This window comes from Palaemon carinicauda, chromosome 22, assembly GCF_036898095.1.
Source record: "Palaemon carinicauda isolate YSFRI2023 chromosome 22, ASM3689809v2, whole genome shotgun sequence".
Classification (NCBI taxonomy): domain Eukaryota; kingdom Metazoa; phylum Arthropoda; class Malacostraca; order Decapoda; family Palaemonidae; genus Palaemon; species Palaemon carinicauda.
This window is the reverse complement of record NC_090746.1, coordinates 85866348-85887547: the sequence shown is the minus strand read 5'-3', so window position 1 is coordinate 85887547 and position 21200 is coordinate 85866348. Positions and strand designations below refer to the sequence as shown.

Sequence of the window (21200 nt, the reverse complement as noted above, 5' to 3'; positions counted from 1 at the left end):
TTTAATCGACCCTCCCTTCCTCCCCATAGAGAACCAGTGGACCGAGGAATAATTGAGGAGGTGTCAACAAGAAGTACTTGAGTACCTGGCCACAGGTGGCGCTGGTAAGTACACCCCCTTCTAGTATTGTGATAGCTGGCGTATCCCTCCATAGAATTCTGTCGGGCAACGGAGTTGACAGCTACATGATTATCGGGTAAGTATATTCAAAAATTTATTTTACTAATAAAAATAACATTTTTGAATATACTTACCCGATAATCATGATTTAATTGACCCACCCTTCCTCCCCATAGAGAACCAGTGGAACGAGGAAAAAGTGAGGTGGTGTCAACAAGAAGTACTGCAGTACCTGGCCACAGGTGGCGCTGGTGAGTACACCCCCTTCTAGTATAGTGATAGCTGGCGTATCCCTCCCGTAGAATTCTGTCGGGCAACGGAGTTGACAGCTACATGATTATCGGGTAAGTATATTCAAAAATTTATTTTACTAATGAAAATAACATTTTACTGAGGGGAATACCGGACAAAAATTATCCTACAGAGGGAAGAAATGTTGGCACACATAACATCTGCCTGCAAACGCTTTTACCTCCGGCAAAGAAGTCGTTGAAGTCTATGAAGCCTGACCAATCTTTTCCCACCTAGGGGTGAGAGGGACAGTGCATACTGAGAATGTATCCAATCAGGAATGTGATCCCAACACAGTACTATATGTTCTCTCCGTGCACATGAAATTAGATAAAGGGAACTCTTCCTTACTGGAGAATACATATCGGTGTGTGGTACAGATGTTCACGCATCTGCTACCAGTACTTGGGAAGGAAGGCGCTGATATCGTCACCTTCCTTCTTCGGTCTGGAATGACAACCTAGCAGAAGGAGCATGGTGGAACGTACGATCAACAAGTACAGTACCACGAGAGTGATGACGTTAGCAGGCCGTCTCGTCACTTGGCTGAGTGATCCCACGCAACTGCTCCTATCAAGATCACGTATGGTCTCCACTCTCCCAGTTCACACGATATTTCGCCTCTCTCCATCACTGCTTTAGTAATTTTGGTTTGACCAGTCAGTAAGTGATATGTCCTCTACTCACTTGGACACCTTGCATTTTTGGCCACCATGCAATCAGACATCTTACAATTGAACTCCTCGCTCTTGTTCTTCAGTGACCTTGGAGTCATAGAACTTCTGGGATCTGCTTCTTCTTCATTTCAGCTCTTCCCCTTAACAATGCCAGTGAAAGACGAACCTACAATCATTTTCGGCACTTCAAGGGCTACGAGATCTTCCCTTCATGAGCTCCAAGGTTTCCTCGTAGTTTTTCCCTTCATGTTTTGTCTTCATGGAAATGTTCCGATTCTAGTCACTCCCCGCGTCTGGTCTCCTAGCACTTTTTTTCAATGATCCACACGACCGGGAATTACCTGATTGGGAACCTCACAGTCAGGATACACAATCAGAACTTAAGATTGTTCTTCAGAATACTATTCTTCCGAGTCACCAGAGATCTAGTAAACCTGTCACCTGTTCCTTCCAAACACTCCCAGCCCAGAGACCTTCCAACAATTGAGATTTTCCTTCACTCCACCAAGGTCTTCCAATCCATTTGCACGAGAGAAATTGGAACAGGCGACTTCTTAGGTCCAATCTCGATAGTCGTAAAAGTACTGAAATGCCATATCTTGCTCGCTCAGTTGTTGTCGAGGATCCTACGCTGTCATGTTCACTCTCCAAAGGCTAAGGTACCGAATGCCCCTCTAGCCTTGGAGAGCATGAGAGACAGAATCATTTCAGATAAAGAAGGAGACCAGTCATTACTCGTTCATCCTTTCTTCCTCGTTTGTAGATTGGCCAATGAATGGCCTAAGGGGGGAAGGATTTTTTGAAGAAAATCAGGAAAATCCTGAGTGTAATAATTGGCAACTTCAGATTGAGCAACAGGTTCAGGATTGTCAGCTAGGCCTACATGGAAGCCCTTGGAATCTCGTGCGGAGATGGCATGAGGCCACAGCTTCTTCCACGCAGAGTTCAAGGTGCGCTTGAAACCTCCCGCCAAGCTGTATCGATGATTTTGAGGCATATCACAACATCAAAATGCTCCTTCCAAAATTCACGAAGGGTGACGTTTGTGCTGTCAGTGATTTCGAAACATCTCTTGAAAAGATATTTCGTGTAGAGTTTCTTGAAGCTGGAAGTCACTTGCTGGTTCATGGGCTGGATAAGAGGGGTGGTGTTAGATGGAAGATAGAGAACCTTGATAAATGAAAAATCTGATAGGATAAAATCCTCGAGGCCAGGAGGGTGAATACGGGCATTGTCTAATACCAGCAGGCATTTGTGGGGGGCATTTGCTTCTCTTCCAAATATATCTTCACAGTCGAGCCGAAACAGAGGTTTACCCACTAGGTGAACAAGGTTCTTGTTACCCAGGCTTTGACATTAGCCCTCCAGATCACCGGAAGCTTCTCCTTAATCACTTTGTGAGCCTTGAAGGCTTGAGGAGTCTCGGAGTGATACACCAGCAGGGGCTTCACATTACAATCCCCACTGGCATTTGCATGGGTAAGCCTGTCCTTTTTTGGCTTATGCCCAGGTAGCTTTTATTCTTCTGCCATAATGAACATCTGACGAGGTATTTTCTTCCAGAAAAGCCCAGTCTCATTGCAGTTGAAGACTTGCTGGGGACTGAAGCCTTCCTGGACAGTCAACTCGTAGAATGTCTTAACAAAGGCTTGGGCCACTTTCGTGTCCGAGCTTGCAAACTCTCCATGACGCACCACCGAATGGACGCCAGACCGTCTCTTAAATTTTTCAAACCACCCCCAAGAAGCCTTGTACTTTGGGGGTGCCTGCTTCGATGTCCCTTCTGCATCATCTTCAGCCTGAGCATGCATGAGGTCAGCGAAAATGGCGCTGGGCTTCTGGCTGATTATCATTAGCGATTTCCTTGTCCTTAATTCACACAATCAGCAGTCTATCCATCTCATCGTGGACGTGGCTCCTCTTGCTGGAGAAAGCAGTCATGGCCCTAGGTGTTGCTTCTTTGATGGCTTCCTTCTGTTTCAGGATCGTTCCTATCGTAGATGGATTTCGGCCATATTCCCTCGTGATCACACTTAACCGCATGCCAGCCTTGTATATCTTGATTATTTCTATCTTCGTCTTCATAAAAGGCATTGTCCTTTTCTTTCCCTGCACATCAGCAACTGTTTTGGGACCTATGGTTAATAAAATATTGTAATATCACAATGTGATACAGTACAATAGTCATGAAAGCAATATCACAAATACAAAGTTGATGCGCACGATATCACTGCTGAAAAAAAATTGCTGAGGAACGCCAATGCGTAGATGCATGATGGGATACAGTACAGTACCAATAGGAGAGCAGGATCTTATGGCGGTAACTAGTATCTGAGTGGGGAGATAACCAATGTGAGGACGAGAGGATGGTGGCGAGTTTACGGGCTGGCAGCGCACAAATTTTAAAATCAGTCTCGGAGACAGTCAAGCTCTCGTACTGTACATCGTTTTGAAGCGCGAAACATTTTTCATGATGTAAGTCATAAAATTCTTCGCATCTCTTCGCAGCAGGAAAATTTTGTAAGCAGATCTGAGTGTATTTGCAACGAGACTCAACGCCAAGCTCCCTGTGTTCTGTTCTCTGGCGCCAGACCCAACAGCAGCCATAGAGGATGCCTCCCAGCACCCCTTAGATGGCTCCCTTCAACCAGTTGCGTCAAGTCCTGAATAGATTGAGAGAAGCAAAAGGAGCAAAGCTCACCCTGGTGGCTCCATGGTGGCCAGACAGGGAGTGGTTTCCTGACCTAATGAAATGAGAGAGCCAAGAACCATGGCCCCTTCCTCTCAGGGAAGACCTGAAAAAGCTTGACTTCAAAAGGTTCCAGGACGGGCTGGAAAACCTCTCTCTTCATGGGTGGAGGTTATCTAGTGTCTCATGAGTCAGGAGGGCCTCTCCCGGAGAGCAGCGTCACAGATGACAGGCTATCTGAGGGTGTCGACAACCGCCTTTTAACAAGCTAAATAGACCTTGTTTGGGAAGTGGTGCCAGAAAAAAGATATCAGGCCCCTCAAAGCATCGATTCTGTAGATAGCTGACTCCCTGCTGCACCTTAGATTGGATGTAGGCCTCTCGATCGCAGGGGTTAAGGGATATCGAGCAGTGTTAGGCCAAATATTTGCCCTTAAGGGGTTGAATTTAGGAGCCTCAAGGCAACCAACAATGTTTATCAAGAGATTTGAGCAAGCCTGTCCCCCACAGCCCCTGAAGCCTCCAGGGTGGGATCTGTCCAGGGTATTGGAGTTCCTGAAGCAACCCCCTTTTGAGCCACTCAAGGATGTCCTGGACAGGGACCTAGTGTTGAAGACTGTGTTCCTTCTGCCCCTCACCTCAGCCAAAAGGGTGAGCGAGATCTACGGCCTATCCTACGAGGTTTCTCACACGAGGGTCTGGAAGGAGGTGACATTCAAGTTTGTCCCCGCCTTTGTAGCTAATACCCAGAACCCCGTGGTAGTTGATCCCTAGTTCCAGGAGTTTTTGGTCTCCGGCATTTGATTCTCTCAAATCTACGAAGTCCCACAAAATTCAGGGCATTGGAACCTCTATAGTCTTTTCCAAAAACATGGCAGTCAGTCAGGTACTGAAAGCAGGAGTCTGGAAACTTCAGTCCACGTTCATGTCACACTATCTGCAGGACTGCACAGGCAGGTCACTTGGGGTCTTCAAAATCGTCTCTGTCATAGCTGCACAACAATGGATTTAACCATAACTGGAATCCTTGTGCTCCATGCTGAAGGGTCGAGTGGAAGCATGTCCTTTTCCCTATCCCCTCTCCCCTCTTCAAGGTCTTCTGCTGAGTACCTAACGAAGCATCGGACAGGAATGGTGTTACAAGACAAAGTGTTCTTTGTCTGTTGGTGGGTAATATCTTATTGTTTCTGTTAGCCTCCGTAGTCCTTTCTCCCCCTTGCCCTTGTCACCTTATATCTATTCCCACCTCTTAAGTATGAGTCTCCAATGAAAGTTCCGAGTAAGTATATCGCAATGGAACAAATAGAAAATTTTAAGTGATTTGTATTTTTCCTAGCTATACTTACAAGGAACTTCCATTTCACTGCCCTCCCATCCACCCCTCATGATTCATAAGTGGGGTTTCAGAGGTTTTCTTCTCAACATTCATGCTGGTGATTATGCCTGGCCTTGACCCGGACTGACTGAGTATTCTCATACCCCCGGAAGGGTTTGTGGGTACTGCCAGATGCACGGTATGAGGGGAGAACTGGAGAGGCCAAGCAGAAAATTCTGTTCAGTACGGGGCCCCAGATCTCCTAAGGAAGATCCTCGTAAGTATAGCTAGGAAAAATGCAAATTACTTTTGCTAATTTTCCTAACTATACAAACCTGGTTCCTATAGGTTAAGGGCAAGGTCAAAGTGAGGGTTATTCTACCTGGCAAGTGGGTGGGGCCTAACATCTCCCCACCAGCAACTATAACTACCCAGTTAAAAGTTTAACAGCTGTTTAAGGTATACTGAAATCATGCTCCTATTAAAGGACTATGGTTTGTATAATTAGAAAAAATACAAATTACTTTTAAAATTTACAATATTTCCCAAAAAGAGAGAAACCCATAAAAGTTGAGTCAATCATTGCAAGAATGTATTACAAGATATTGTTTAGCATTAAATCATTTGTATTGAGTGACCTGTCAGTTGTCATTGTAGCAGATGCTTCTATTTTCAAATCCAATTGATCAAATCTTTTAATGTCAATGTAATGTTTATGATTCAATGTATACAATCTAGGTAATTAATTTTTTCTCTTATAGATAATGAATGGCAGCTGTCATCATGAAGTTAGTGATACGTTTTCTTTATCCTGCAAAGATATACGAAAGGAACAGTGCATATCCCAAGATATCCCTGAGACTTACTTAGAAATCCATCTGGGCAAATGCAGTGAGTAGCATTGTAACTGTGTGTAGGTTGCTGATAGAATAATGTTTAGCTTGTTTCAAGATATTTCAGATGGAGGTTAATACTGCATTTATAAACTAAAAAAACCAAAGCCTTACATAATATTATACTTTGTTCCGTAACTAAACTACAAACCTTTAGCTATTTATTAGGGGTATTACGTTCGGTAAGGAGAAAGGACGAGCCATTAAAATTTTAGCGAAGGTTAACTACCGCTCCCACTCACACACTTGCCATTTAGCTCAGTTTACTTTTGGCTCGGATAGAGACCGGTTGTTACCGCTCTTCCTCCTCACCTATTTTGGACTACCATTTAATTTTTGTCCTTTAACTTACATTTTTCTTATACTGTATGTATACTGTATATGAAAACATTTTTAATTTCTAAACATTTGACTTACCCGGTGGATATATATAGCTTAAGTCCCTGACGTCACGGCAGAAATTCAAAACTCGCGGCAATCGCAGATTGAGTAGCCAGGTGTACCACCAGTGAGCCCTCAAGCGACAGTACGTAGAACCACTCCCTCTATCCTCAGATTTTTTCTGCCGTCATGCAGACAAGATCGTTGGATATTCACTCGTTATTACAGTAATCTGAATTTTGGCAGTTATCTTGGTGATGTACTCCTAAATTGGTTATAGGCATTCGCTTATTTGGGTTTTTGTTTGGTATTTGATCGCTATGTTTATAGCTTAAAAGGTAGGATTGAAAGTTTTTTCAACCTACTATAAACTAGCGAAAAACATGATGGCGGTAGGTAAACACGGTACTCTATGACGTCACAGTCATATGACGTAAGCTATAGTATGACTTGCAATTTCTTTCTTTTTCTACAAAGAATAATAATGAATACTATCTTACAAAGTGTTTAAGTTTTTATAAGATAAAAGGATTATGTTATTTTAAGAAAATTTTTGTCCTTTTAGTATACTTTCTCTAGATAAGCTTCGATCTGTTTTCAAAGATTAACTAAACTAGCGTTTAGTTAAATTTACGCTACGCAGTTCTCAGTCAATCGATACAGTGTTACAATTTTCTTTGTGTCGTTATTTAGGAAAAGTAAATTTTTCTTTAAAACCAAAGTATTTAAGTTTTATAAGATAAAAAAGGGATTTTGACGTAGGAAAAATCTATTTCTGGGCGAAGGACCTGTGCCGCCCAGTGAATAAGCTCCATTTAGCACTTATTCTTAGGTAATTTACTGCTAAATATACCAGAGAAAAAATGTAAAGGAGTGCTAGGTTAACTAGCTCGCTCACCTATTGGTGTCGGTATAAAATTGGGCGTATATTCCAGAGGTCCCGCACTATTTAGATTAATCCACGACAGAGAACCCCAATAGAGGAGAGCCGTTCAACCTCACTCGGTACTACTAACAATGCATCCTCTCAGAACCCAACTCCTTAGCACCCAAAGTTTGGGGACTCCAAGGGAGAGGAGCTGGGAGGGTTCACTGGGCGGCACAGGTCCTTCGCCCAGAAATAGATTTTTCCTACGTCAAAATCCCTTTTCTGGGCTCGAACCTGTGCCGCCCAGTGAAACTATACAAGAGAAAAATGTCACCAAACTTGCAAAATAAAGGAAAAAACATAAGCGTAAGGGAAATACAGGATGCTTTAATCAGAGATGAGTACCAAAAAACAATTATAAGGGTATCTTAAATATGAACATAAATCCAATAAGGTAGGTATAATAATGCCGTGAGTGATAATATATACAGATACTCAGGAGCATAAAATTTACAAATATAATAACAGTATTCAGGTGCGAGACCAACGAATACAATAGGGTATAAATGAGGCAGGTAAGAGGGAGATAAAGAGTCAAGGCATTAACCTGTGAGTTACTTGGGAGTAACTACGCTCCCTGCGGCTACTGTAGAAAATTTTAGGGCTTCCAAATGTTTAAGGTAGTGTTTCTTGAACACTGACTGTGATTTCCACCCTGTATACCTGGAAAGGTCTGTAAAATTCATGTGGTGAAAGAAGTTCACCGAGGTGGCAACCGCCCTGATATCATGTGCAAGAGGAAAAGAGTCAGGGTTAGCTTGTTTAATAAAATACAAAATTTGTTGCCTGATCCCTTTAATAGTAATGGTACCGCCTTGTTCTCTAACGAATAGAGGCCCCGAGGAGTTAGAGGAGGTCCGGGATAAATAAGACCTAAGAGTAGTGACAGGGCACAGCGACGGATCTTGCGTGAGGGGAACAATTTTCCAGGAGGTCCATCTGTTTTGAGGGTCTTCATTCTTAGCCAAAAAGAATTTGTTAGGAGAAAGAAGGACCTCTCCTGAAGGCAGAAAGTCAATATGACCCGGGTCTCTCGACAAGGCTGCCAATTCAGAAATTCTTGCCCCGGAAGCCAAGCTCACTAGGAAAAGTGTTTTCCTGAGAAGGGGCATGTAATCACAAGAACTGTTAATGGTATCAGAAGCCAATTTGAGTACGTCATTAAGGAACCAGGTCACCGGGGTAGGACGAGTAACCGGTTTCAGTCTGGCACAAGCTTTCGGAATTGAAGCTAACGAAGAGTCGGTTAAGTCTATGTTAAAACCCACTAGGAAGATCTTTTTCAGAGCCGATTTAATAGTGGTGATAGTATTGGCTGCCAGACCTGATTCTAATAAAGATCTAAAGAAAGTGACTGTAAGGTTCAAGTTCATACAGTTCACGTCTGAGTCTACTAAAAATTTTGCCAACTTTTTAACTGCAGAGTCATACTGGCGGATGGTGGAATCCCGTTTATCCGATTCTAGGAACAAGGTGTTTTGAGGATCAATATTGGCACCATGCATAGCCGCAAACTTCATAAAGTCCATAAAGTTAGGGCGCTCTGAATGTTTGAGAAAGCGTACACAACGCGTGTTTGTACTATCTGAGACAGAACCGGATTGGGTATCGGGTGAGGGTATAGTCTCAACTCCCGCAGGAGAGGATACCAGTTGCTCTTGGGCCAGTTGGGTGCGACCAAGGCTACTTGTCCCTTGAAGGATCTCAGTTTGTCTAGAACTTTCAGTAACAGATTCACCGGGGGAAAGAGATAAATCTTTTCCCAGTTGTCCCAATTCTGTGACATGGCGTCTGTGGCGTAAGCCTGAGGGTCTAGATTGGGAGCCACATATACTCTCAATTTGTGGTTGGATTCCGTGGCGAAGAGGTCCACTTGGAGACCGGGAACCTGAGAGAGAATCCACCGAAATGACTTTAGATCGAGTGACCATTCCGATTCTAGAGGGGAGGTCCGGGACAGGGCGTCTGCCACTACATTCCGGACTCCCGCCAGGTGGACAGCTGAAAGATGCCAACGGTTCGAGGCTGCTAGGGAGAATATGGCTACTAGAACATGGTTCAGAGGCCCTGACTTTGACCCGCCTCTGTTGAGGCAGCGAACCACCACTTCGCTGTCGAGGACCAGACGAAGGTGTTGTTTCTTGGGAAGAGCGAGACGTTTCAGGGTTAGAAGAACTGCCATGGCCTCTAGCACATTGATGTGAAAATGGCGGAACAAGGGAGTCCAAAGACCTTGAACTTTCTTGAGCTGAGAATAGCCGCCCCAACCTGATAAGGATGCGTCTGTGTGAATGATTAATTCCGGAGGCGGAAATCGAAGGGGAACTGACTTTGACAGACTGTTTGCTCTTGTCCAAGGAAGAAGTCTTTCCCGTAGAATGGGAGGAAGGCGGACTTTCCTGTCCCGGAGCTTCCGGTTCGCCCTCGAACGCCAGACACGATTGATATCTTTCAATTTTGCCTTCAGAAGAAGATCCGTCACTGAGGCAAACTGAAGGGACCCCAGAATCTTCTCTTGGAGTCGTCTGGAACTTACTTTGTCTTTGAGAAAGCGTTTGGTGTTCCTTACAATCTCTAACCTCTTGGGTCTGGGAAGACACAGAGTATGAGATATAAGATCCTATTGCAGGCCGAGCCATTGGAACTTCGATTTTGGAAGAAGACGGGACTTCTTGAAGTTGATCTGGAAGCCTAGAGACTGAAGATAATGGATGACTTTGTGAGTGGCTTTTAGGCAATTTTGGGAGGTGTCTGACCAAATGAGCCAGTCGTCCCGATAGGCTACTACTTGAATCCCTTGATTCCTGAGTTCCTGAACAGCGACTTCTGCTAGCTTTGTGAAGATCCTTGGGGCGATGTTGAGCCCGAAAGGCATCACCTTGAAGGAGTAACTTTTGTCCCCTAAGCGAAAGCCTAGGTACGGACGGAAGTGTCTCGCTATCGGGACGTGATAGTAGGCGTCTGTAAAATCGATAGAGGTTGTGACGGCCCCACGGGGAAGTAAGGTCCGCACCTGCGAGACGGTAAGCATTCGAAACTTGTCGCATTGAATGGACAAGTTGAGAAGGGATAGATCTAGAATCACTCTTCTCTTGTCTGAATCCTTCTTCGGGACACTGAACAGCCGACCTTGAAACTTCAGATGTTTCGTTTCTTGTATGGCGTTCTTTTGTAAAAGATCCTGGACAAATTCGACCAGGTCCGGAGTGGAATGTTGACGAAATTTGTTCGGAGGAGGAGGTCCTTGAATCCAACTCCACCCCAGTCCCTTGGAGATGATACTGAACGCCCAGGGACTGAACCTCCATTTGTTGCGGAAGGCATAGAGCCTCCCCCCTACCTGCTGCACCTCAGTATTGGTTTGAGGAGTTGCCTCCACGTCCGCCTCGGAAGTTCTTTCCTCTGCGAAAGGCTCTTCCCCTGCCTTTGTTCTGGTTAGAGCCACGGTGGTAGCCTCTACCTCTACCATAACTCTGGGAAGAGCTATGAGCCTCGTAAGACTGGTTAAAGGCAGGGGAAGTGGCGGAGGCACCAGAAAGCTGGCTCTTAGGTAGCAGAACGGTGACATAGTCATCCGAAGGAGCCCGAGAGGTGGAAGGCTGTGCAGGGACAACAGAAGATGGAGGAAGAGGCAGCCGGAAGTTGGATGAAGCACTCTGTTGTTGCCTGAACTGGGTGGAGGTATATGGTCTAAGCTTCTTCCTACCCCGTGCTTGATAATTTGCGGGGTCATACTTGCGTTTAGGGGTCAAACCCCAACGGGCTTTAAGGCTCTGATTAACCCTAGTGGCCTCCGCCAAGATTTCCTCTACGAGATCCTCGGGGAAGAGATTTGAACCCCAACAGGAGGACCGGATGAGTTTATTAGGTTCATGCCTAATCGTCGCCTCAGCTAGGACATGCTTGCGACATCTGCGTTTAGCAGTAGCGAATTCATATAAGTCATAATATAAAGACTGTAACGTAGCCTTGTTGAGAGACTTAAAAATACTCTCCGTATCGTAAGTCAAGGCTATCGACTCCGTGGATGTGGCCAGGTTTAGAGTACGGCCCACACGTAGGCGGGAATCATATTCCTGTTTAATGAGGGATTCCGGGAGACGGGGAAGCTTCTCACTAAACAAGACTGAGGCACAGTCTGCTGCAAGCTTGCCGGAGGTAAAGGTGGTATGGACGTTGTCCCAACACTCAATACCTGAGGGAAGAAGGAGGGAGATTGGATCCACCTCTCGGATGGGAGGCAAGGGCTTCTCCTCCAGAGCATATTGAAAGGCAAGCTCTGCTACCTTATTGACGCATGGAGTCAAGGTGTTCTTGTCCATTAAGAACATCGTAAAGGAGCTTTTATAAGGCGTCAGCATGGTGTTAGTGCAGCCGATGTCATTCAAAAATCTGGCCCAAACAGATTGGGCTTGCTCCTTCGGGAAGATGACCGTCTCTTTGGGGACCTTGTCTAATCGAACTAAAGCTTCCTCGGTAAGTCTGGCATAACCATGAAATGGAAATGCCAGACCAGGAGGAAAGAATTCAAAGTCCTCTAGAGGACGAGTGCCAAGGCCCTCCAGAGTCAACATTCCGTCTGAGAACGGGGAATGAAGAGCCATCCGCCAGGGGTTGTTCTTGGCAAACGGCGGGAGCTTAGAGGCATCCGGGATGAGAGAGCTTTGGACTCTCTCCGGAGCTCCTTGCTCTAAAGCCCCAATTCTCTGACCGAAGTTAGAGAACATCGAGTCCATCCTCGACTGCATCTCCGAAACCAACTTTGCCTGCATCTCCGACACGATGCGAAGCATGGCTGATTCGGAAAGGCCCGGGCTAGCAGCAGGAGGGGCGGAAGGAACTCCCGGGTCGTGAGACTTAGAGGAGGAACCAGAGGTCTTTGAAGACGGGTTCGTACAATGTTTAGAGCCATGAGAAGTCTTGTGAGGCTTGCGGGCTTTGGGTAAGGTCCTTGAAGTAGACTTATCCTTAGGAGGAAACGGGTATGAACGTTGAGACGAATCACGGTCCCCAGAAAATCCAAGAAAAGAAGAGCGATCAGAAGAAGAAGAAAGAGCGGGGCTGAGGATAGGAATCTCAGCGCCGGACACACCTGCCTCACTTACCACCCTACCTGTATCCGGCTCGTCTAGCAACATTGGTTCGACGTCCAGGTTCATGGAGGCAACATTATCCTCCAGACCTCCGGGGGCGTCCGATGGATCTTGCTCTGGCATCACATTCCGGGCAAACCCACCAACCCACACCTTCAGTGTGGCCCGAGCCGCAGACTTTTGCTCCGGGGATGCCTGAAATAATAGTGGGAATTATAAAAGGGAGACTCCCAATGGTCCTTCAAGACCATATATATCTTACTAATAGTAAATAAAATAAGAAGGCAATATAGCCAACGGGACTCACCGAGTCAGATCCAAGGGTAGTGATGAGGTCGAAGCAAATCACACAGTTATCCGGGTGCCATACCACAACGTCTTCCAGTTGAACCCCACAAGGGGCGTGAGATCGGCAGACGGAGTGGCCACAAGGCTGGTGCAGAACAGCTGCACAGGCCGGCGTCAGACAATGCACCATCTATAAAAAGAATAGTATATGAGAAACTGTAATTCTCTTAAATAGGGGCGGGTCCGGAGGACCCGGGCCTAACATAGGTCTAACACAAGATTAGAGCTTAACTGTACTATTCTTTAAGTAGGGGCGGGTCCGGAGGACCCGGGCCTAACATAGGTCTAACACAAGAATAGAGCTTAACTGTACTATTCTTTAAGTAGGGGCGGGTCCGGAGGACCCGGGCCTAACATAGGTCTAACACAAGATTAGAGCTTAACTGTACTTATTATTATTTTTTTTTTTTTTTTTTTTTATATATTTTTTTTTTTTTTTTTTTTTTTTTTTTTTTTTTTTTTTTTTTTTTTTTTTTTTTTTTTTAAGTAGGGGCGGGTCCGGAGGACCCGGGCCTAACATAGGTCTAACGCAAGGTTAGAGCTTAAATGTAATATTCTTACATAGGGGCGGGACCGGAGGTCCCGGGCCTAAACATAAGTCTAACTTGAAACTAAAGTATAGCCATCCATTCCGGTCAAGCCGGGAGCATAAAAAAGGATGCAATAACAAGGAATTAAGACACATGGTGTCTGATTTCCCGGGGCGGGGTAGACCCCGGGCCGGGAAATAAAGGTATATTCAATACCAATTCCTTTAGGGACTCCGGGGTAGTGATCTGTCATATATAATCATCATAGGAAATGTTATAAAATAATAGGGGGGCGGAACTGTAGCTAAGAACTGCCAATCGAACCCGGAGGGTTTCGTATAACATAAGCCAGAATGAAAAGTGAATATAAAATAGGGTGCACCGGGATCCAACTCTGTTGACCGGTGGCCAACCAGACTAGACAGAGACGAAACCGCCGGGCCACCCGGACGACAAAGTCCATAAACACTTAACTACCCCCTCTAAAAGGAGGGAAGGCAACGGTCCCTTAGTGGAGGGGGGAGAAGCCTAGCCTCCCACCTAGCTAGAGGGGGAGCGTGGGGGAGGATCACGTGATACGAGGCAGCAGGGCTACCAACTGACGATCCCCAACCAGACAGACCAAACGGAGTAATGGCACAAATATTCATTATAATAATAATAATAGCGTTAAATATATGAATAAACACATAGAAAATTTTTGGGCAAGGCATGCAACATAAATAATTAAATCACAAAAGACACACCTGATGGCTAAAAATAACATTGCCGACTTAGCACGAAGGTCGGCAGCCATAGCGATACGTAAATGATATCGGCCCAAAAATTGAACCACGAGGATTCTAAACGCTAAATAATGAATATTCACAATAACAAATAATATTTGATAATAAAAATAATACACATAGTAACACCGAAAGTGAAAATTAAAAGCTCTCAAAAACAGGAGTACCAACTGTAGTGAAATCAAGCAAGATCGGAATGAACGAAGAGAATAAACTCCTATAATATAAATATTAAACGATCTAGGTTGCTCAAAACACAGTAAAACCCAGCTTGGTACTTAACTTAGACGGTGTCTCCTGGGAAACCGACGAAGAAGCCATAATTCACTAGAAAATAACCAAAATTCGAGAGCACCACAAAAATGCGGGTTACTTTACTCGTCGTGCTAAAAGGAGTTGGGTTCTGAGAGGATGCATTATTAGTAGTACCGAGTGAGGTTGAACGGCTCTCCTCTATTGGGGTTCTCTGTCGTGGATTAATCTAAATAGTGCGGGACCTCTGGAATATACGCCCAATTTTATACCGACACCAATAGGTGAGCGAGCTAGTTAACCTAGCACTCCTTTACATTTTTTCTCTGGTATATTTAGCAGTAAATTACCTAAGAATAAGTGCTAAATGGAGCTTATTCACTGGGCGGCACAGGTTCGAGCCCAGAAAGGAATATGTTATTTTACATAAATATTTGTCCTTTTAGTATTTTTTCTTTAAGTAATCTTTTTGCAGAGATTAAAGAAAATTAGCGTACAGTACAGTTAATTTTAAACTTCGGCGAAAGGAAGCAAGAGGTGTTAGCTTGGCGCCGACTGTCTTGTAAGACCCGAGCAGAAGTCCCCTCGAGCGTTCCTATTGACGATTCCCAGAACGATCGCCCTCGCCGTAAGTAAGGCGAGGTAAAAGTGTTATCTAATGCGGAACGCAGGGCTTTGGCCAGCTAGCTACTAACGCTGCTGTAAGAGTTTGACACAATGTTTGTAACTTAGTGCAACTTCTTTGTCTTTCTTGTTCGATGATTGACCATTCTAGCGCAAGCGTGAATTTTGATCGGCATTGTTCCGAGAGTCACGTGACGCTGAACATCAAGCAGTTACAAGACGTAACGTCGAACGTTGTGTGGTTTTGGCTGTGACTTGAGAAATCGCGAGTGTGTTTAATCGCGAGCGTCTGAATCGTGAACGGCATTGTTCCGAGAGTCACGTGAAGTTGAACGTCAAGCAGTTGCATGGCGTCTGGCTTCAAACAGTTGGACTTGACGTCGAATGTTAGGGACTTAGACGTGACGCCGAGTGTCGTGCAGTTCCATGGAGTCAAGCTTCCAGCAGTTAGACTTGACGTCGAGTGTCTAGCAGTTAGAGGTGACACCGAGCGTCAAACAGTTGCATGGCGTCAAGAGTCCAGGAGTTGGATTTGACGTCGAGTGTCAAGATCGCGAACGTCTTAGTTCCGATTGTAATGACCGGGAGCGTCTAGCGTTGGAACATTGTTACGCCAGGCGCTATATTAAAAGATACAGAAATAAATATTAACTGGAAAGATTTTATTTTCTCAGACCAAGGCCCGCTTGAACTAACTCTTGGTGTATGTTGGAGGGCGAGAATTAAACCTCTAAAAACATTGAGGCCAGAATTCAGGACCTTAAGAAGTTGTCTTCTCGGAAACAAGACATCTCTACCTCGGTTAGAGACTTGTAGGAGGAAGGGATTGACGATCTCTTTTCCCCTATTTATCTTTTAGTGGAATTCTCTTAGGAGAAGTTCCTAAGATCCCTCTCCCTTCAGTTGACTTAAGGAACTCAAGAAAGTTTTTTCTGAAGAGTTTCCAATTTATTTTGTGCCTGCTGCACCTCGTCCCGCCTTCAGAGTTTTCGCTAAGGAAGGCGTCTAAGGAGTCTCTGTTTACTGGGATGGTGCTGGTAGGGCAGTGCAATAGCACGTCCTCAATGAAGCAATAAGAGCCTAAATGCAGATGTTGGTGCAGCAACATTTTCAGCTGGAGCAGGAGGAAGTGCATTAGTGCTTTTGTGAGAGAAGGCAGTGTACCCTTTTTTGCTGTGTGCTTGTGGACGTAGGTCTTTGGGGTCTTGAGTCTGATCCTCCGTCAAAACCTTGAGCAACAAATGCTGCAGTACAACCGGCTTTGTGAGAGAAGTCGTTGTACATAGAAAAATTCTCGATCATCTAATAGAGCTTGAGGACGATGAGAGACTGAATGCAATGAGGTATAAAAACCTATGAAGCCAGCTTCCTTTTCAGGTATGCCAGGATAGCAAAGGTGGAGGTCTAGCCACATTAAGGTCGAGGACCTGTTGGCAGCCCCGAAGAGACTTTTACAGCCCCCTGGGTGGATCGCTGAGTCTCTTAAGGAATGCAGGCAATGAAGCAGGATAACTTTGCACCAACCCCCTTTTTTCTTCCTCTTCTCCCTTAAGAGTTGGTCAAAGACACAGGTTTTGGTGTCTAAATCAGCAGGAAAGTTTCTGCATACTTTTTTTTAAACCGCAGACAACAGTAGGAGCCAGACTTAACTACTTCTAGCGAGCCTGGGAGAGGAGAGGAGCAGACCGTTGGTCCATGCTATTACTAAAGGATGGATGCGAAATCTTCTTCCTAGTGAAACCTCCTTTTTTAAACATAAAACTTACCTGCGGGTTATATAAGAATGGCTAAAGTCCCTGGACGCCCGGCAAAAATTCAAAATCTCGCGGCAATCGCAGATATGCCAGGTGTATACTAGCGCCCTCGCGGTAGACAGGCTGAACTATTCCAACCAATTCAGACCTTCTCTGCCGCCATTGTTGGCTGGAACGATTGGAATTCACTCGCAACCTACTTTGATTTGGACAGTTTATTTGGTGATGTACACTGTCTTTTGGTTTTGGGCTTTCGCTTTATTGATTTCTCTTTCGTATTATCTTGAAATCTTTGTTGTTTTGGGTTTATTTAGATAGTTTTGACCCTTGTTTATGTTTTGATCTCTCTCATAACTATTCAATATGGCCGATCCCTCCCCTGTATATAGGAAGTGTATTAAAGGATGTCATACTTGTCTTCCTAAAGCTTCTATTGATCCTCATACGATTTTCGTGAAATGTAGGGGTAAAACTTGTACTTTTGAGGATCGGTGCGAAGAATCCTTTTCTTTGACCGAAAGTGAGTGGTTAGCTTTTGAGCCCTATACTCAGATACTAGAGAGAGACAGAATCAGACGCAGTTCTTCTCGTTCTGTAGATTTACCTGTATCCAATGTCATTGATCCTAATCCTTCCCCCGTAGTGGTAGATCAAGAACCGAAGGAACCTACGATGAAGGATATGTTGTCCGCGATTCAAGCTCTCGGCGTAAGAGTTGAATCACTAGCTGCGGACAAGAACCAGATTACAGTATGTCCAAAATTAATGTGCTTAAAAGTTGTCGCACAGGCGACCTATCAAGTGCAAAAAGTTCGGCTAATGTGTTCAGTGTTGTGGAGGGTGCGTCTGCGCGATCCTGTCGTTCGCCTAGCCTTAGACCTCTTTCAAGCTCCTGAACCCATGGGAGAAGTAACGTCGAACGGCGAAAGGGAACGAGAGGCGTCATCACTCGCGCAGACGTCCCCTCGAGCATACCTGCTGTCGTATCACAGGTCGCTCACCCTCACCATAGGAAAGGTAATGTTAGTGCATTATCGCCATCTTCGGATGAAGTTACGTGTGACGAGGTCTGGCGTCAAGCCTCTAGACCTCTTAAGAGAAAAGCATACGCAGTGGTACAGCAACACGATTCTCCTCCGCAAGAGCCTGGCTGTAGCCATTGGGATACACCTGAGCGTTTTCAGTCCCTTGGCGAGGGTTCGCCTGCGAAACGCTTTGACGGGGGTTCTGAAATAGATAAAGATTTGGTGCATTCAGATTCGGAGCTGATCCCTGGTTCTGGTGTTACGGTTCATGCACCGCCGCTTCCATCAGACTGGTGTTCGTCTCCCGAAAGTGGGGAGCGATTTGGAAGCGATGAGGAAGGCGAATTTGCGTTGGAAGAGGCTGCACGCGTGTCGCCTAAAGGTGATCCCAAATGGTCTATGCTGTTGGGCATGAAGCAGCAACTCTCGTTGCTTATGCAATCTTATCGGCCTGCTGTTGGCAGTGCGGTTGGGCGTCAGTCTTCCGGTTTAGACGCGTTGTCGCACAGGCGGCCTGTTGAATCCGGTAATGACGCGTTGTCGCACAGGTGATCTCCCAGCCGCAGTGTTCAATGACAGGTTGAGGTTGATGCTTCTCGTCAGGGACCTGCTTCTCAGCATCAATCGACCGCTCATAGCGCCGAACGTCGGTCTCCCAAACCCGACGACGTTCGCCAAACAATGGAGCGGGCTGCTAAGCTGCAGGACAGAAGCGGACACGATATGGATCGTCAGCGTCAGCGTCAGTCAGACGCTACGCGTCAGTCAACCCATGACACCGCACGTCAGTCTACTCATGACGGCACACGTCGGTCAATCCATGACGCCACACGTCAGTCTGCCCATGGCGGCCCGCGTCAGTCAACCCATGACGCCACGCGTCAGCCAACCCATGACGCCACACGTCAGTTGACTCTTGTCGCCTCGCGTCAGTTGGATACTATTCCACAAACCGAACGTGACAACAAGCGCAAGGCTAGTGAACGTCATGCAGATGGGAATATTGAACAGCGGAAACGCGCACACTTCAGCGCTGACGCGTCTACACAGGAACGAAGCCTCTCTGAACAAAGCACTGCTGCGGCGGCTGATTTTTCGGAGGAGGAGCCGGATGAGGTCGTAGAGAGGGAGTCTGGCCGGCTCCGGCAACCCACCGGCAACGGCAAGGTTGCAGGACGCCGGCCCTGTGAAAGACAATGGATCGGCCATCAAAAAGTGGACAGAGGGGAAGGAACAGGGTCCTGTATAGGGTGTGGAAGGAACTGGCAAAGTTGCCAGTCCTACCACACCTTTAAGAAACTCTGTTTCAGTATCGGCAGTATCCTAGGTGACAGGTGAGACTCAGTTCCCCAACCCAGAGATTGCCAATACAGTTAAGGGGACGGCGGCATTGCCGCCTCCTCTCAACAAGGGAGAAACAGAGTTACAGTGCCGCCGCCATCCTAGGCAAAAGAAGAATACTATTCTTCAGCCTAGGGGACTGCGAGCACAGGACTAGTCTCCTAGACCGCAAGGAGAAGATGGTATCCTACCACTACTTCAAGTGCGGCCAGGGAGGGCTAGCCTCCAATGTCGGCAGCCTAGCCAGCAGGGTAATGATGGTATCCTACAACCTATTCACCCTGCCGGCAGGTCGCTGACACAAGACTAAATACTCTGAGATTCTGACTGAATCCAAAAAGCTGCTGGTATACCACAACCTGCGGTTAAGGGAAGAGACAGAAAAACCCTAGGCTAGTCATGTCTGAATAAAATTCAGGGCACGACCACTAGGGTTGTAGCCTGAAGCTACACTCAGAGGGAAAGAGAGATTACCCTTAAATCTCCATGGAGATGTGTAATGTTTCATATAATTCTAGGAGGTATCAGTCTCCACTTGAATTGAAAAACAATACACGAGGGTAACTGGGGAAATGTCTGAACGTATAATAAAATGCCTAGGTTAGGTTACCTCGATTACCTAACTCACCGAAACTCTTAACTATACGAACGGCATGGAAAAGGAAATTATGCACATTATCAATATCTTTACAAGAATAATTTTCCTAAATAGCTATATAATTAAAATAATTAATGCTATTTAAAACCGGAAAGTCGTTCCGCTAACTAAATAACACATGCCTAACAAACTACAGCGCCCATGGCGCCTCCAGTAACAGGCCTAGCTCCTAGGCACAATAAATTACTCTTAATTTCACTGTGAAACAGGAGCTAAAATATACACATTGTAAAGACTCGATACTCAACTTTCCAGAGGCGGAAGAAGATGGAGAAAGCATAATTATAATCCTTGCAAAACAATCGAAAAAGTTAGATCAACAGGAAATACCACCGAGCGAAATCGCTACAAAATAAGGAATGTCTGCCATCTTGGAGATAGCGCTGTTGTCATACTCAATAGTAGTACGAAAACGGGGTAACCTTGATACGGCTCCCTTTCTATTCTGCCCCACCCCTTCGAAGCGTAAACGCTATTAGGGGGGCAGATTGCTATGTGGCGTGTCAAGAATACATCCTCTGATATTATGCGATATCCTTGAGAGAAAATTTAAGGATATTCACGCCAGGAGTTAGAATTCTAGATACCTAAAGGTAATATTCTCTGGGAATATCACTGTAGTACATATATCCCTTAGGAAGCTACTTTAAGGAACTTCCATCAGGATGACATGGCTTGAGCCCAAAAATGTATATATATATATATATATATATATATATATATATATATATATATATATATATATATATATATATATATATATATATAACGGATTTTGAGCGAAGCGAAAAATCTATTTTTGGGTAAGATAGCCATGTCGTCCTGATGGAAGTTCCTTAAAGGCAGCTTCCTAGGGTATATTACAACTACAGCGATATTCCCAGAGAATTTACCTTCAGGTACCCAGAATTCTAACTCCTGGAGCGAGTATCCCTAAGAAAGACCTTAGGGATATCGTAAATATCAGTGGACGTATTCTTGACACGCCTCATAGCAATCTATACCCCGAATAGAGTTAACACTTCGTAGGGGTAAAATGGCAAGAAAACGAAAACGATAAGAAAGGGGGGGAGCCGTTCATAAGGCATCCCTCCTCCCCGTTTCGAAAGCGTGCCCTGCGCCGCTCACGGCGCCATCTGTATTCCTTGTAGCGATACACGAGGTGCTACAGATACTGTATGTAGGGAGGGGTCCTACTATCCTTTTCACTCATATTTATTTTGAAAAGGAGCAGGGCGGGTCCATCAGGACGACATGGCTATCTTACCCAAAAATAGATTTTTCGCTTCGCTCAAAATCCGTTTTTTGGGCTCAAGCCATGTCGTCCTGATGGAAGTATACCAGAGCATTACTGTATCTGTGGATTCTCAATACGTGCCGTACTCCTCAAGAATGTTTCTTAGTCAACTCGACTGACAGACCTAAGATGTTACCGTTATACATCTTTTCACTAATCATAAGCCATGAGAGTGCTTCCTGCCCCCTACAGGGAGGAG

General features: G+C 45.4%; 2 protein-coding genes across 3 annotated transcripts in view; one reads left to right on the top strand and one right to left on the bottom strand.

The window, feature by feature from the left end:
• Nucleotides 1–21200, top strand: part of LOC137616579 (zinc finger protein OZF-like) — a 243865-nt gene that overhangs the window by 14726 nt on the left and 207939 nt on the right. For both annotated transcript variants that reach the window (XM_068346459.1, XM_068346460.1), the window contains exon 2: nt 5854–5983. The gene's annotated coding sequence lies outside the window, so the exon portion shown is untranslated. The remainder of the gene's footprint in view (nt 1–5853; nt 5984–21200) is intronic.
• LOC137615956 (tigger transposable element-derived protein 1-like) lies at nt 2034–2941 on the bottom strand. The gene is made up of 2 exons (XM_068345639.1): nt 2635–2941; nt 2034–2407 (listed from the first exon to the last, which is right to left on the bottom strand). Exons 1-2 carry the CDS (start codon nt 2939–2941, stop codon nt 2034–2036), a joined length of 681 nt encoding a protein of 226 aa, XP_068201740.1.

What these genes read in the sequence shown, in the direction of transcription:
- LOC137615956 (XM_068345639.1), bottom strand. Translation starts at nt 2,941, where the DNA reads ATGATAATCAGCCAGAAGCCCAGCGCCATTTTCGCTGACCTCATGCAT. An exon ending in TTTCTGGAAGAAAATACCTC is followed by an intron (nt 2,408 to 2,634) that starts GTCAGATGTTCA and finishes TTGTTCACCTAG; the next exon opens with TGGGTAAACCTCTGTTTCGG.